Raw genomic sequence first — 18,535 nt, 5'->3', positions numbered from 1 at the left:
TAAAGAGAACCAAAGAAATCTAGTGGAATGAGAAAAGCCAGGGAAATTTGAACCTAACTGGCTAGGTCCTTTCATCATAACAAGGGTTATAGGAAATGGAACATATAATTTGGCTACCATGGAGGGAGATCCAACTCTCTGACCCTATGAACAACATGCACCTTAAACGATATTATACCTAAGGGCTGGGCTAGTTTAGGTTTTACTTTTTGCATTGCATATCATATTATTCAAAACACTGCATCACATATAGTTTCTTTTTTAAATGCATCTCATTCGCAAAGTTTCCGCATTTTCATATGGAAACATCAATAAAACAAGGAAACTGTCCAAGTTCATCATCTGTTTGCATCTAGGAGAAGCAAGGGTCATCTCCTTTCTTAGATATTCAGACATGAAGTCTTTAAGATCCTAAGGTCATTCATTTTCAACATCACCCCGTGATGACACTTTACTTATGGTTGGGTAGTGATTTCACTATTTGAGACTTGTTAACCCAAAATATATCAATTGCTATATCTCAAACATATTAAGAAGATCTCTAATTCATTCGAGACACCTAGTTGATCATATGACTAGTTAGCACCATTGTAATTGTCACACCCAAGTAGGTTTCATTACTTACAAGTCAAGGCAGGAAAAAAAAAAAGCAAAAAAAAAGCTATGCCAAATATTCATCTCAAGGCGAAAGAGCAATGATATATAACTGAAATATCACGCATGCAAGTGCGATAAAAAAGCTTGACTATGGGAACATGCAAATAACTCCATCAAGGCTATGAACGTCTACTGGCAATGGAACGATATTTGAGAAATTACAGTCTATAACCTCGTCGGAGCTCTATAAGCTTGCTGGTAGTGAGGCTCTATTCGAGATGCTTTTGAAGTTAGGATAATCAATGTAGATAGTCATATAGGATGCTAAGGATCTTTAGTGAACATAAGAGCAGGAATTAACTCATTTGCACACACATGGGCAAAAGAAGATCAAAGTTTCAAGAACCAATGGGGAAGTTTTCCGCATCTCCATTTGTAAATCCTAGTCATTAAGTGTGTTGAGTTGAATGTTCCAAAGGACCTTAGGGATCGACTGACCGCTTATCTATGAAATGTTTTGCACCTCCATTTTAATTGATGTATTACAAAAGGCTAAACAAACACAGTCAACCCTGTTCGAATAGGAAATGCATCTTCATCATGCATATTGCATTAACATAGGTCATGTGAAAAATTCATTGTCTCCACATGCATTCTGTAGATCATCATGTCATACAGGTCTGCACACTGGGGGCATAATTGAAAAAAATCCTAAAAATCATATACGATCTTGAAAAAATCTTAAAAATCATATAAAGTCCTGAAAAAATCCTAAAAATCGTAAAAAGTCCTTCAAAATCCCTGAAAAACTCAAAAATCCAAAAACATTCAAATACGATCCTGAAAGAAATAAAAAACATCTGTAAAATGTCCTGAAAAAATACCAAAAACATTCAAATATCGATCCACATAATCCAAAAACATTGAAAAAGCTCTTGAAAACAAACTAAAAATCGAAAATCAATTAAAAAACTTGCAATAAAATGTCTTGCGAGAAACAAATACCCTAGCAGATATCCAACAAACACTTCACATGAAGTTAACAAAGGATGCAACTATCCAGTCAAACATCTGCAATCAACTAATCAAACTATCTTATCAATCGTATCATATCCATATCAAAGTGATCATTATCTTGTCTTAAACAGAAGAGAATACACTCAAAATCAGACAGATCAGTCTTAAACGGGGTCCACAACTTTCTGAGATCAAACATTATCAACCATCACATCAAGCAACTGAGAACGAAGGTGCAAGGTCAGTATAGCTGCTTAATTTTGTCCATGTCAGTCTTTATCTTTTATCATTTGGCGACAGATTATGTTCCTATGCTACTCAGGGATGTCCAAAAGTGACTAGAGGAGCCATGATGGGCATTATCTTTTTCTTTGTTTACTGCTTGTCTGCTACGTGTTTGTTTCTACAATGAGATAGCTTTACATCTTGGTTCCTTATACCACTTCATTGTTCAATAATAAGGCTTAGTGATGAATATATATGGCGCAATAAATAAATGACACAGGTTCGTGATTCATTCAATTTCATCCTCATCTCATCTGTTTATTGGTAGTTTGCTGATTCTTTTCTCATCATCTTTTTCTAAATTAATCATCTTCAATTGCTTCTAATTCTCATCTAACATTATTCTTATGTCATCTTCACATCACCTATCTCTATCTCTAATCAACTAACCATTCTTTTATCTTTCATCTCACATTCTTTTTTTTTCGAGAGATCATTCATGTCTTTAGTGCACAAACAATCTCCCGAGGGGGCACTACACCCTAAGTTTTACTGGGGCATACTGGGGCACAATTTTTTGTTTTCTTTGAAACAACGTCATTCTGACATTGTCTCAAAGAGGGGTAAATGTAGACACCTAAAAATGTCTCATTGATCATGTACTAATTATTCCTCTAATTGATTAAATAATTCTTTAATTATTCAATTAAGTTAATTAATCATATTCTTCTAATTTCATATTTCCTCATCATCTTACTAATTATTCTATTTTCTATTTCTATCATCATTTAATCATTTTAACCATTTTCTAGATATTAATCAAATTATTATTTAATTAATTCTAATTAATTCCACAATTTAAATAATATTTATTATTTAAATAGATTAAATTCTATTCTCAATTTTTATCTCTAATCATCTAGTCATTAACCCTTTTCTAAATATTAATTAAATATTTATTATTTAATTAATTGTAATTTAATCCTTTATTTTGAATAATCTTTATTATTTAATTAAATTTCATTTCTACATAATTAAATAGTTTCTTTAAATTATTTAATTAGCTAATTAATTCTTCCATTTCCAAATCCCCAAATTCTAATTTCATTTAATTTCAAATTCTTCTAAATTCTTCCAAATTCAAATACATGTGCATGATTTCAAAAACCAAATTGAAAATCAAAGTCAAGTTCTAAATATTTTAAAATACTAAATTGAATTAAAATAAATTTAATTATTTGAATAAATTTCATGCAAGGATTAAATTGAAAATCTAAGTTAAAGTGCAAGCACATGCTAAATTAATTAATTCAATCAATTAAGTAATTAAATCATTTATCTCTCCAGTCTCTATTTCCATCTTCTAGTTCTCTTTGTCATCTTCTTTATTTACTCCAATAATTCTTTTTCTTCTTTCAGTTAGTTTTTTCTCAATCAGTTGACTCAATTAATCTATTCAATCTATTCTGTTTCACCTCCAAGTCAACAGTTCAACTATCAATCTTCATGTGAGCTCACCTGAGTTCCACCTATTGATCAATCTGTTCCACCTTTCAATCAATCTTCTCCAAAAATCTATAAATTGAGCATTCAATCCTCACAATTCCTCTAGATCACGAACTTCGAATCTTTGTGTTAATTGCAGGTTGCTAGCACAATATCTAGGAGCCATCATACCACAAAGAGGAGAAGAGCAATGGAAGACATATGTGATCATGGAATAGGGAGTTTTGATTAACATATTTTACATTCCTATTTCTTAATTGCATTATTTCATTGGTTTTATGTTTGAATTGCTTAGATAGTTAAGGAATTCATGATTGTCCTTATTTCCTATTTAGCAATGATGTATTTGAGCATAACACAACACTATCTAACCAATAACAAATCTAATTTATTTCCTTCCTTTGAAATCATCATACATTCCATCAAGATAAATATATAGAAAACCATATGCAAATCTTTACATCAGGTACTAGTTTTCTTTCCAAATAAGATTAGCTATGACATGATTATCTCATAACACCATTTTCTACAATAAGGATACACATAGCTATTCATTTCGAATATTATTCCCATATAAATCTCAATCTCTTTTCTACATAATGAACATTCTTATAACATGAACCATACAATGAATACGACATCTTTTTCCATCGCAAGATCATAGTCTCTACATCATCATGTCCTATTACATAAGAATACAAGGTACAAGTACATAATCTCTTTGCATTTACAACATCATCATGAAACAATATACTAGATCCCAAATGCATAGAAATCAGCTCCACAAGTATCCACATAATGAAGTCATAGAATTCATAGCCACACACGATACCATCTAATGAAGAACATCCCAATGGAAGAAGGCATTAAACCACCTGATCATGTGGAACCAAATAGGAACCACCCCCCATGCTAGGAGATTACATGAGGTTCCAACTCACACTCAAGACCTAGGCTAACACTTAACAACCAATGGACTCAACAAGACATCCACAAGATAATATCCAAGAACAATGAATCGAACCACATCATGAGGCTAATCATAAATCAATAAACTCCCAGAGGCACAATCATCAACAAAGGCATAAGGATCATGGACACATGTAAGGAACGGATGTCATCACATACTATCCTCACAAAGAAGGGACCACACCACACCTTGATAGACATGTGGAGCTATCTCAACCTATGAGAAATCAAGGGAGTTTGGCTTACTGTCACAATGGCCTTCCCAATCCCATCTCGAGTCTCTCCTCAAGGGCTATGAGTGGGGCATAACAAATATTCGTTATCTTGATTATGTGAATCCTTATTAGCCATTCCCACTAATCAATTTATTATGGTTATCACTTGCAATTAAACATAAACTCTTCATGTGGTCCCATGACATGTCTAGACCCTAAGCATCCACTCTAGGAACCTCTTAGAAGCCTATTGCTCACGACCCTGGTCCTACACATGCAAGAGCCCACTCTCCCTATCCATGGATCAAGACCTCAGGGTGAGAATAATCACAATAACATCATGAAGGCTCAACAAGAGATGAATCCAAAAAAATCACAACATAACTAATACCATACTGAAGCACATATGAACCATAAAACCAACACACAAGCTATAGCCTTCAAAAATCAAATCTCAACAATAAAAAAGAGTAAGGAATGCATTCCTCTTACTCAAACACAATCAAATACATTCTCAACAATGAGGCACAATCCTTCCACTGGAGTTCACATAAATCATCCCTCAACAATAAGGCATTCATCCTCTTGCTGGAGTAAATCAAATGCATATACACAATCCTCAATGGTAAGGCATAATACATTTACCGACTCAAATAAAGTGATCTAAATAGCATCATAAAAACCTCTCAGAAACTCAAATCAATCATAGAAAGCCTGTGGTAAAAACCCAAAATCTAGAAAAGCAACCATATTGAACCAAACTATGAAAAACTGACAAAAATCAGACAATTTAGCGCATCCAAAATCCAGATTAGCACATCTGAAACATAGATTAGTGCATATGAGATCTATATTAGTGTATATAAAACCCATTTAAACGCATACGACTCACACTTTAGCGCATATGAGATATGATAGATTAGCACATACAAAATAGTGAATCCGAAAACCTAGAAAATGGAAAGATTAAAATACAACAACCTCAGAAAGACATCAAGGCATAAAAATTGAATCTTAAAACCACCTAGAAAGATTTAATAACCTTCCAAACATAATAATCAAGGGAAATTGGTTCTAATAATTGATTCATAGGCTCAAAATCCACTCCAATCTACCACAAAGACTCTCGACAACACTCAAAGAGAAAACTCCCAAAAACAAACTAATGAAATCATGAATTGAGTGTGCAATCACTCCTAAGACTCATAAGGAATTGAGAATAAACCAATTTAATTCTACCAATGGACCCAAGACAAGCATCCAACCAACACAGAAAACACAGTTCACGCACATAGCCATTCACGACAATTTTTCAGACAAATAAACTAATGTATACACACAAAGGAAAACACATAGAATCCAGTTTCCCCAATTTTCAATTACCTATGAATATAAATTTTTTTATTATTATTATTTTCTATATAAAAATTTACTTCTCCCATTCCCGCATTCAGAATGTAGACATAGAGAAAACACACTTTTCCAAAAAATCAAATTGCAAGAGGTAAGATCCTCCAACCTAGATCTAGAAGTGATGATATTGATAATCGAAGAAGCGCAATCAATCCAATCCAACTCCAACAATTCAATTCTAAGCTCCAACAAAACAAGAATCCAAAATATTCAAGAAATATTTGCAGAGAAGCCAACCCCGAGAATGTGTTGGATATTGTTGCTGCTAAGATATGTTGTTGTCATTGATGTCAACATATTCTATGTCTTGGTGTTTCAGTACTGCAGAAAGTCTTGTTGGTGTTTGATTTGTTGAGCTTCGGTATGATCATATCTTTGGTTGCAGATTTGGGAGAGTGTCTAAGATGTTCATGTGTATCTTCATTTCAGATGGTTCATGATTTGGTGCTCTGCAAGTTATCCTTCTAGTCCGAATTGCTGTTGTTAAGTGTTCTTGAGTGTTAGCATTTTGATCGATGAAGATTTGAATAAGTGGTGTTGGTGCAGCTATTGCGGATGGTTCTAACGTGCTTGTTGGTGTTTCCTGATCATGTCCTATTTGTTTTGGTGGTTTGCATTGATCATTGTGTGCGATATTTAAGATCTTATGGGTCTGATGATATTCTTCATGTTATGCGATCTTTTCAGCGGTGTAGCATTTTGCGGTTGATCTTGGTGAGATCTTTGGTGGTGTTACGTGTTTGAGGATTTGATTTGGGTCCATGTTATGTCGTCTATGGCATTGTATTGGTTTGGTGGTTGATTTATGTAACGTGTGATGTAATTTTGTAATTAGGTGTTGAGGGTTTAGCTGACCTTGTAGTCAAGGTTGATGATTTGTATAAATGGGTGTCATATTCATGTAATTCGAGTGTGGTGGTTGTGTCTACATTTTCAAAGAGTGGTGTATGTGCGAATAAGCGAATTCATCTTTTTGTGTGGTGTGTTGAGCAAAGATTGTTGCAGGGCAGACACATGAGCTTAAATAGAACTGTCATCAAGCATTAGGAGATGCTAATATTTTAGTTCATCATAATCGGATTGTAGTTCGAATGTCATTGTAAGGTAGTGAACCTTATCTGAGGGTTGTAGCCTTTCGGGTTATCATATTTTGAGCAATGAGCTCTAGGTAGTGTGCCTAAATGCATGTGCATTCCCCATTGTAGTATTTACACATACTATTGTAGAGTATTATCTTATTGTGGGTAGGTTTCCACCATGGTTTTTCCCTTAACTAGGTTTTCCACATCAAAATCTTGGTGTTATGTGTGTTGCTGTTATTGTGTTTATCTTCATTTTTGCTGCAGTTGATCAGATATGAGATTGTGCTTAAATTGTCTAATTCGGTGAAAACTGATTCACCCCTGATCCTCTCAGTTTTCCTTCCTTGTTGTTGCCAACAAAACAAGAATCCAAAATCTTCAAGAAATATTTGCAGAGAAGCCAACCTCGATAATGCATGACAAAAACCAATAAATAGAAAAATTAAACCAAAACTCTAGAAATACATCGAACAATCAAAATATTCCTAAAAACCATATATTATACCTACCTTGCATAAAATAGAGGTAAATAGTATAATTTTTTTTTATTTACTCACCCCCACAAAATCAACCAATCAGTTAAAAGGGTAGGTAAACTATATAATATATCATATTTAATATTTTAATCACTCAATCCATAATAAAAGAGGATTAATACATCAAAAGCATAAAATAGGCTTTATGGACAAATAAAATATAAAAGCTCCCAATAATATAATTATAACTAAATATCAAAGCCTCAACTATATAAATTAATTAAAGTAATCCAAAAGGCTCAAATAAATAAATAATGAATAATAAATCAAAACCAATTAATAAATAACAAATTAAATAAATAGAAGCTAACACAATAAAATCCAATTAAATATGAAATCAACCAACATAAGAAAACATTGATAAACAATAAATAATTAATAATAGCCAATAAACAATAAATCAAGCTCAATTAATCATTAATCAAGCCAACACAAATAAATATTAAATAATCATCCAAATAATAATCAAATTATCAAACAATCAAATAGATCAACTATAGTATTAATGGTATATTAATCAAATGCCAATTAAATATTAATCACATACTCACAACACCTCAAGCAACCCGACATAGGGTCAAACATCGACACACGACTCTAACCACCAACTTGCATCACGACACAACTGACAAGGCGAACAACTTAAGCCTATAGTGTAAGAGGAAAACACATGCCATCTCCAATAACTTGCCATTGGGATAAAGACATGCTTAGACCTGTGAGACTAGGTGGAGTCGATGTCTGGTACCTACAATCCTTAATCCACCACTAAGCACAATACTACATATATACAACACATATACATCATAAATGATCAGGCAAGTGATAGAGAATCACAACCTCATATCGTGCTCACAATGAGTGGTATGACATCGTCCCTATCACAAAGACACTAGAAAACAATTAGAATCATTGTAGTATCAACTTTGTTATCATAATCATAGAGTAGGGTTAGTGTAATCATAATATCATCAAAGTCCCATAAGCAATACGATCCATCATGAATAATGAACACATATAAATCATCAAATATAGGTCCATCATCAATATAGTCTAAGGTATATCAATCATCCACATAAGTCATCAAATAGCATACGTCCATATAAAGTGTCTAGCATCATCAATATCATCTGAGATAGAAATAGAGTCATAAACATGAATCAAAACACCTCACAAGAGTCTATATATGTCTATTGATGCATAAATCAAAATGCAAGTCTAGGAGGGACAATACAATTCATTGTATACAAATAAATCGTAGACTTCTTTGGGTATGTCTTTATAGCCTTGACAACAAAATATAAATTCTTTAAAGTTGCTCCAATAGAAGTGTCTATGCAATTAAGGCCATTTCCAAGGAGATTTACGTAATAACCCCTTCAATTTAGATGACAGATTTATTTAAAACTTGGCAATCAAAAAATAGTCAACTATCATTTAGTCCATGTTCAAACTCATGGAACTCACACATACAAGCAAGATCATATTCATATGAGTCAACTTAAGTGTTAGACACATAACTCATACATATAGGTTAAATACCTTTTCACAACCCAACATCATATTATCAAGACAAAGGTTCCAACCTAATTTAACTGAACCAATATACAAAATATGTGTACAATTGACCCTTCTATTGTACTAAGTGATTAAGTTTCATAAGAAAGCCATAACCTAATATACTATGACAAATCAACCTCTTGTTGAAAAAAATTCAATAATTTGTAATGACTATTAATGTAATATTTAGATATGAAGAACAATGACAACTTTATAATTTTTTTTGAATCATATATATGCGAACCTATAGCTAAACCTATGCCACCAACCACCCCTATAAGGACTCCACTTGAACCATCATTTCATTTCAAAATATAGCTCTATATATATAGAGCTATATTTTGAAATTTTTTTCCCCACAACTAATAACTTCCAAATTTAATATAGATAATACACATGCTCAAAATTGAGAGGTTATTGTGTTTCATTGGACAACATGATGTTGACAAACAAACATCTTTTGAAATATCTACACAATTTATTAATAATAAAAAAAACTTGCCTTCTTATTTTCAATGATTTTTGACACTGAGGTAGGTAATGTCTCTAATTAACTCATTTTTCTTTAATGACATTACCTTTAACAAACAAAGGCATTAAATGCGAGACCAAATTGAAAGTTTTTTCAAAGTCTAAATAATATCTTAGAATTAATTTAATTATTGTGAAGGGTAGCTGCAAAAATTCGAAGGTTCTAAACACTCCAGCATGTGTTTGAATATTAGGTGCCAATACTGATTCAACCACGTAAAACCAGAAAAACGTTGATTTTTGTCCGACAGTAAAAATAATTCAGAAAAAAACAACTAAAATTCATAGCGGGCTGAGAAGGAATGGTGGGTGATTTCCTGATTCATACGCGCAACTTCCCTTCTAACAGACTTGTAAATTGTATGTATGAGAGAAAGGAATGTTTGGTGAAACCATTTATATTTAACAATGAGTACTTCATCAATGGATAAGAAGTCAAGGGTGTGCCGAATAACAGAATTACTCCTGTGAGGCATTAGTAGTTCAAAAAAATTCTTGTTTTTCAGGAGTAGCCATGGCCAATGATTCATTTGAACCAGTGGTGGATCATCCCTACAGTGCTCTAGGTAATGGGAACAATGGTTTGAGTAAGAGCCAGAGGAAGCTTCTGCAGTCTGAGGAGGATTCAGACACCATAGAAACCTTGATATCACAGGGGCAAATTGAATGGCCCAGAGTTGCAAAAGCAGCTCTGATGGAGTCCAAGAAGCTATGGATTCTGTCAGGCCCATCTATCATAATCATGCTTTTCAATTATATGCTCAGTGTCATTTCTCAAATGTTTGCTGGTCATTTGGGGGAGTTGGAGCTGGCAGGAGCCTCCATTGCCAATGTGGGAATCCAAGGATTGGCATATGGAATCATGGTATGTAGTAAAGGGGGCTGAGATTTGAAGGGTTTTTCATTTGGGTTTGTTTTTGTTGTTGAATCGTGGTGTGGATTGAGTAAGGCAGAGGATTTAGGTTGAAAGTAAACAGCCTGCACATTCTCTGTTGTTTGGAGCATATAACAAACAACTTGACAGTTGTTTAAGCTCTACTGAAGTTTTATGTTCTCTGAACTATAGTTTTATGTTTGAGAATCATGGACTGTATTGAAACTGGCAGATATTTTAAGCTTTTTCCATCTTGTTGTTGAAGATAGTTTTTTTTACTAGTGTGTTGAAGAAGAAGAGATTTTATGTTCTTTTATATTTGGATGTTCAATTAAGGTTTTTGTTATGAACTCATGTTGTTGAATCAAGATGTGCATTGAGTAAGGCAGAGGATTTAGGCTGAAAGTATTAGTAAACAGCCTGGACAGTCTCTGTTATTTAGACCATATAACAAACAACTTGACAGTTGTTTAAACTCTACCAAATTTTTATGTTTTTGAATTATAGTTTATGTTTGAGAACCATGGTGTCTGTCTTTTTGCATAACGTTTCTACTCTTTGAGCTCTCTAACATCACAGATGATGCAAAAAAAAATAGACACAATCAAATCCAGAAAAGCAACAAATAGCATTATGAGTTATAAAAAACTGATATCTTGGAATGTATTGTAAATGGCAAATATTTTATTTTTTGTGTGTTGAAGATAGTTTTTGTTATAGTGTGTATTGAAGAAGAAGAAGAGATAAGAGATTTTATGTTTTTATATTTGGGTGTTCAACTAAGGTTTTTGTTATGGACGCATGTTGTGTATTGAAGAAAGCAGAGGTTTTGAGCTTTTTCATCTGGGTTTTAGATAAAGTTTCTGTTTTGATAGTTTGATGGTTTGAACTATGCAGTTGGGTATGGCAAGTGCAGTGCAGACTGTATGTGGCCAAGCTTATGGGGCCAAGCAGTTCAGTATGCTTGGAGTCATTTGTCAAAGGTCTATGATAATAATGACTGCAACTGCCACACTACTGGCCTTTTTATATGGGTTTGCAGACCCTGTGTTGCGTGCAATAGGGCAGAGTGATTCTATATCTGCTGAAGGAGCAATTTATGCCAAGGGACTTATACCACAGCTCTTTGCTTTTGCCATTTACTGTCCAATGCAAAGGTTTTTGCAAGCACAGAATACTGTGGCACCTCTTGCATATCTGTCTGTGGGCACTTTTCTGCTTCATATTCTCTTGACTTGGCTGGCAGTTGACAAGCTGGGATTTGGGCTGACTGGAGCTGCCCTGACTCTGAGCTTATCATGGTGGATTCTGGTTATTGCTACTGCTTTGTATATTTTTTACAGCCCTTCTTGCAGGCATACCTGGACTGGCTTCAGCTGGATGGCATTCAAGGGACTCTGGCCATTCTTCAAACTCACTGTTGCCTCAGCCTTTATGCTAACGTAAGCTCATAAACAGTACTTCCTAGTTATCATTAAAGTCAGTATAGTTTCCATGAGTACATCCCTTTAGCCTTTTTGAATAGGAAAGTCTGAAGAGATTGAAATTGATTTGATCTGGTGGAGAATTTAAAGATAAATGAATTGGCTCTGTCTCTGTTTTTTCTGTTACAGGTTGGAAATATGGTACTTTCAAGGACTAGTGCTCATTTCAGGACTGCTCCCCAATGCAGAAGTTGAATTGGATTCTATTTCTGTTTGGTATGTTTTGATATCCAAATGCTTATCAATATGTTTGTGCATTTAGACTTGCATTATTCAACATTGCTAGATTTTTTTAATGAGGTGAGCTTAAATGTGTCTTATCCATGCAGCATGAATTATTTGAACTGGGACATGCAGCTTATGTTAGGACTGAGTGCAGCTGCAAGGTTTGAAGCACAAACATTACTTTATATGTCTCTCTAGATGCTCTTAAATAAATTTGAAGCTGCATTTCTTGATTCAATCTAAAATAGCTATAACTAAATTTTGCAGTATAAGAGTGGGAAATGAACTTGGAGCTGGGAGACCCAAGACTGCAAGATTTTCTGTCATGGTTGTGGTGTCTACCTCCCTGTTAATCAGTCTTATTCTTGCTGGTGGAGTTTTAGCCCTGAAAAATGAACTCAGTAAAGCTTTTACAAGTACCACTGCGGTCATAGAAGCAGTGTCTTCAATGACACCATTGCTTGCACTATCTGTGCTCTTAAATGGTGTTCAACCTATTCTTTCAGGTGAGATATTTGTTATTTTGTTTTTGAATGCTAAATTTAGACAAGTTCTATAGTTTCAAAACCCACATCTATTGTCATTGCAGGGGTGGCAATTGGGTGTGGATGGCAAGCTGTGGTGGCATATGTGAATTTGGCAACATACTACATAATTGGTCTGCCCATTGGATGTGTCTTGGGCTTCAAGGAAGACATGGGAGCATCGGTAAAAAATATTTATCTTGTTAGCACAATGATAAATTTGAAATTAATGGGGCACGTTTAAACAATACATTCTAAGCTTTGATTTGTTTAAGTAGTTTATCTGAAATCACACTAGCTTTTTCAATTGAATCTGCTTATTAGTGTGAAACAAATCATAACTTAAAATGTGTTTTTAAACTAAAACCCATGATTTAAAACCCATTACAGGCCTAACTTATGGTTTATTCATTTAAAGGGAATTTGGTGGGGAATGGTAATTGGAGTTGGACTTCAGACAATAGTCCTTGTAGTAATTACTTCACGTACTAACTGGAACAAAGAGGTAATGTTTGTTTTGAACCCAACAGAACATTTAAATTTCCATATTTTAAAATCAATGAGAGCTAATGAATCAGTGTAATTTATACAGGTCGAAGATGCTACAGATCGTGTTAAACGAACTAATGCTGCTGAGAAACCCACAGAGACGTATGAATCACTTAGTTGAATTGGGCTATTCTTAAACAACATTCAATTCAGATTAAAGGTAATATTTGTTCAATAATAAAAGTAAGAATTTTTTTGATAAAAATGAGGTGTAAAATGGTTTAGTTTAAATCGTAAGTTTTAATTTGTTTAGGTGGTTGATCTGAAATCAATTATAGATGGGTCTTATTAGAAAAACTAGAATGATTTCAGATGAATCACCCAAACAAGTCAAAACTTAGAATGTACTATTTAAATGTTGAAAAGTGTAATATTTAAATAGAATGATTGAATTCATGTCAATAGAAGTGAGATATACACTATGCATTGCTTAACCCATTGAAGCAAATATTATATTGTGAGGAATTTGATTTGTATTATCTCGATGCTTATTGGCTTTGCAGTGCCTGAATGGAAAGCAAGTTCTTAGTTGCAAAAATTGTCTCAATGCTGGATTGTCAAGGACTTTTTTCTCATGGCTGCCAATTTTCATTAAGAATAGACAATGTGTTGAGATTTTGATCAGTTCACATTTGTCTCGGATTTAAGGTGTCAACGCGATCTTCAACTTCAATATTTAGTCAAGTTGAAGTTCTTGACATCTATAACTTATTGTTGCAATAACATATATAAAAAGATAGCATCTTCCTTCATCATTAGAGCATTCAAAGATGAAATTGTGGACCAAATTGTCAAAAAGAAAATTCATAATAATCACCCTCTATTATTTTGTAATAGATCATACCTATTTTATCACAATCACCCTCTATTATTATTTGGTGATATTTCATACCTATTTTAAGCAATAACATATATAAAAGGATAACATCTTCATTCACCATTAAAGCATTAAAAAATGAAATTGTGGACCAAATTGTCAAAAGAGAAATTCATCACAATCATCCTCTATTATTTTGTGATATTTCATATCTATTTTATTAAAATCACCCTCTACTATTTTGTGATATTTCATATTTATTTTAAGAAATAACATATATAAAAAAATAGCATCTTCGTTCACCATTAGAACATTTAAAGATGAAATTGTAGATCAAAATGTCAAAAGGGAAATTCATCACAATCACCCTCTATTATTTTGTGATAGTCTATACCTATGTATTTGTAAAGAGATGTTGGAATCATGGTAGAGCCATATAATATCAACTTTAAAATCAACGCACATTTAACTAATCTCTTATATCAATCACTCTTATCTCACAATTCAAGAAAACAAACATATGCAAAATAAAGTTATCTTCTTGGTGTTTCCATTTTGAAGATCAAAATATTGAAACAAACACAATTTAAAATGGAATGAAATGTTCAAACTATCATACCTTTCTTCTTCAAGTTTTTTCTTAAGTTGCTTAATAAGATCTAGAACAAAATGAAGACCAAGAAAATTCTATTTGCATTATTTCTTCAAACAAGAAATTAGAATCTAATATTTCTTCATATAAGTAATTAAATCCTAATTTTGGAAATCATGGATACAAATTGTAGCAATAGTCTAGTCTTTTATGCAATCTTAATTCTTTGCTTAATAAGGTGGCTATAAACTTAATTTCAAATCTACTAAGAAGAGAAAAATCAACACTTTGTTGGTTTTTTTGGTTTGATCATAAATGTAATGTTTTAACATTCTTTTTTTTCATTCTATACATAAGCTAACCTAAACCTTTATCTTAAGCCCATTAATCATTAGCCTATCTCAATATTAAATGCACTGGACCAATTTTCTTTATAGTCACTCCTATGCCTTAACTTGATCCTGAATACAAATCTATCCAATAGATAGAAATACTCTTACAACCTTTTCCCCATAGTTCAAATATTTCTTTGTTTTCCAATATATTCCTTCCATATAATTTGATTGTTACGTGTATTAGCTTGCATCCCAAATATTTTGAATTGGGCACCAAGGATCTTGTACTATGGATAGTCGTTAAGCCATTGTTGACCATCACATCAAATCATAGTCCATTAGTTATTGCATCTAGGTAGGTACAACACAATAAACTTATTATCTAGGAATCTTGCATTTTTTCTCAAAGTGTATTTGAACTTGTTCACCGATATTTAAAAATGATTTCAAATGAATCACCTAAACAAGTCAAAACATAGAATGTACTATTTATATGTTGAAAAGTATAATATTTAAATAGAATGATTGAATTCATGCCAATAGAAGAGAGATATACACTATGTATTGCTTAACCCATTAAAGCAAATATTATATTGAGAGGAATTTGATTTTTATTATCTTGATGCTTATTGGCTTTGCAGTGCCTGAATGGAAAGCAAGTTCTTAGTTGTAAAAATTGTCTCAATGCTGGATTGTCAAGGACTTTTTCTCATGGCTGCCAATTTTCATGAAGAACAGACAATGTGTTGAGATTTTGATCAGCTCACATTTGTCTGGGATTTAAGGTGTCAAGGTGATCTTTAGCTTCAATATTTAGTCAAGTTGAATTTCTTGACATCTATAACTTATTGTTGTAATAAAATTTATAAAAGGATAGCAACTTCATTTGTCATTAGAGCATTCAGAGATGAAATTGTGGACCAAATTGTCAAAAAGAAAATTCATGATAATCACTCTTTTTTTGTTACAAATCAATACCTATTTTATCACAAGCATCCTCTATTATTATTTGGTGATATTTCATACCTATTTTAAGCAATAACATATATAAAAGGATAACATATTCATTCACCATTAAAACATTTAGAGATGAAATTGTGGACAAAATTGTCAAAAGGGAAGTTCATCACAATCATCCTCTATTATTTTGTGATATTTTATATCTATTTTATCACAATCACCCTCTATTAATTTTTGATATTTCATGGCTATTTTAAGCAATAACTTATATAAAAGAATAGCATCTTCATTCACCATTAGAGCATTCAGAAATGAAATTGTGGGTCGAATTGTCCAAAGGGAAATTCATCACAATCACCCTCTGTTATTTTGTAATAGTCGATACCTATTTAAGCAAGGTTGTGGTTATGTGATGATAATGTCACAAATTATTTGTGAAGAGACGTTGGAATCATGGTAGAGCCATATAATATCAACTTTAAAATCAAAACACATTTAATTAATCTCTTATATCAAACACACTTATTTCACAATTCAAGAAAAACAAACATATGCAAAATAAAGTTATCTTCTCGGTGTTTCCATTTTGAAGATTAAAATATTGAAACAAACACAATTAAAATGGAATGAAATGTTCAAACTATCATTCCTTTCTTCTTCAAGATAAAATTGCAACAAACAAATTTCTTCTTAAGTTGCTTAATAAGATCTAGATCAAAATGAAGACCAAGAAAATTCTATTCGCATTATTTCTTCAAATAAGAAATTAGAATCTAATATTTCTGCATATAAGTAATTAAAAGTTAATTTTAGATATAATGGATACGAATTGTAGCAATAGTCTAGTATTTTTATGCAATCTTGATTCTTTGCTTAATAAGGTACTCTTCTACACTTTGTTGGTTTTTTTTTGTTTGATCATAAATGTAATGTTTTAACAATTTTATTTATTTTTTTTTCATTTTGTACATAAGCTAACCTAAAACCTTTATCTTAAGTCCATTAATCATTAGCCTATCTCAATATAAATGCTCTAGACCAATTTTCTTTATAGTCATTCCTAGGCCTTAACTTGATCCTAGATATAAATCTATCCAATAGATAGAAATACCCTTACAACCTTGTCCTCATAATTCAAATAATTTTTTATTTTCCAATATAATCCTTTCATATAATTTGATTATTACGTATATATTAGCTTGCATCCCAAATACTTTGAATTGGGCACCGAGGATCTTGTACTAAGGACAGTCCTTAGGCCATTTTTGACCATCACATCAAATCATAGTCCATTAGTTATTGCATAGGTAGGTACAACACAATCAACTTATTATCTAAGAATCTAACATTTTTCTTGTTGTGTATTTGAACTTGTTCACCAATATTCAAGGATTGATAGTTAATAAAGAAACTTATCACTTTCCCCTACACACTGGCGATTTCTCCAAGATGCCTCTCATCACTAACCACATTAAGATACATAGGGGCGCATGTACCAAAGAGTACGAGAGTAGAGGATGAAACCCTATCACCAATAATAAACAAGGTTACGACCAAATCACAAGTGTAACCTTGTCCAAGAACTAAGTAGGCCTTTTGGACATATCTTTAATTGTCTAGACATTACTTATTCAATTTCAAAAGCTATATTTTGATAATCAAATTTTATTTACATTAACAAATCAGTCATTGACTACTCTATAGTAACATATAGAATTAAGCGTGAAGGGTGAAAATGTGAATAATATAAAATAGGAACAATGCAATGCAAGAACCAAATTCACATTCACAATCACTCAATAAAGCCTAAGATTGATGCATGAAACTCGATAATGAACAATTATACCATTAAAAAGATCTTGGTTTTATCCATTGTTTCTTTGATATTTGCTTGGATGCTTGATATGTGGATTGCTCTTCAAACTAACATAAACATAATAACACAATGATAGTATGATAACATGAGATTGCAATGAATAAACAAATATGTTTGTGGATAGTGTGTTGACAGAGGGTTTTATTTATATGCTCCACATGACATTTGATCAATTATGGTGATTAAATAGAAGAATCCGTGTATGAGAAAATTTGAGAGGAAAGAATAGGATTGATGAGATGGATTAGTTGAAAGAATTAAATACTTGGTTGATTTGTTTTTAATTTTATTTTAGTGGGAAAATGAAATTAGAAAATAATAATTAAATAAATTAATTTACTTTATTTAATTGTGGGATGAGTGTTAGCTAACTAATTAATTAAAAAATTATTTAACTATAATGAACCAAAAGAAATAATGGATGGACTAATTAAATAATTAAAATATTTAATTGATAGTGGACGGAAAATGATAAAATTATTAAATAATAAATAATTAAAATTATTTAAGTAATGTAGATGTAAGGAAACATTAAAATAATTAAATATTAATTAGAGATAAAAATAGGAAATGTTGGTTTATTTAAATTATTAAAAGTTATTTAATTAATATGGATAGAGGAATTGGCGAGAATATGATGAAATGGAA

General features: G+C 32.2%; 1 protein-coding gene across 1 annotated transcript; it reads left to right on the top strand.

Annotated features, from left to right (window-relative positions):
* Window positions 1-9,963: 9,963 nt before the first annotated feature.
* On the top strand, window positions 9,964-14,062 carry LOC131029449 (protein DETOXIFICATION 41). The gene is made up of 9 exons (XM_057959939.1): window positions 9,964-10,516; window positions 11,423-11,967; window positions 12,139-12,225; window positions 12,339-12,395; window positions 12,502-12,740; window positions 12,824-12,942; window positions 13,177-13,263; window positions 13,351-13,467; window positions 13,811-14,062. The coding sequence occupies exons 1-8, from the start codon at window positions 10,166-10,168 to the stop codon at window positions 13,426-13,428; spliced, it is 1,563 nt and encodes a 520-aa protein (XP_057815922.1). The 5' UTR covers window positions 9,964-10,165; the 3' UTR covers window positions 13,429-13,467; window positions 13,811-14,062.
* Window positions 14,063-18,535: the final 4,473 nt, after the last annotated feature.

The sequence above is a fragment of the Cryptomeria japonica genome, chromosome 4, assembly GCF_030272615.1.
Source record: "Cryptomeria japonica chromosome 4, Sugi_1.0, whole genome shotgun sequence".
In the NCBI taxonomy this organism is placed as follows: domain Eukaryota; kingdom Viridiplantae; phylum Streptophyta; class Pinopsida; order Cupressales; family Cupressaceae; genus Cryptomeria; species Cryptomeria japonica.
This window is presented reverse-complemented; position numbering and strand designations above follow the sequence as displayed.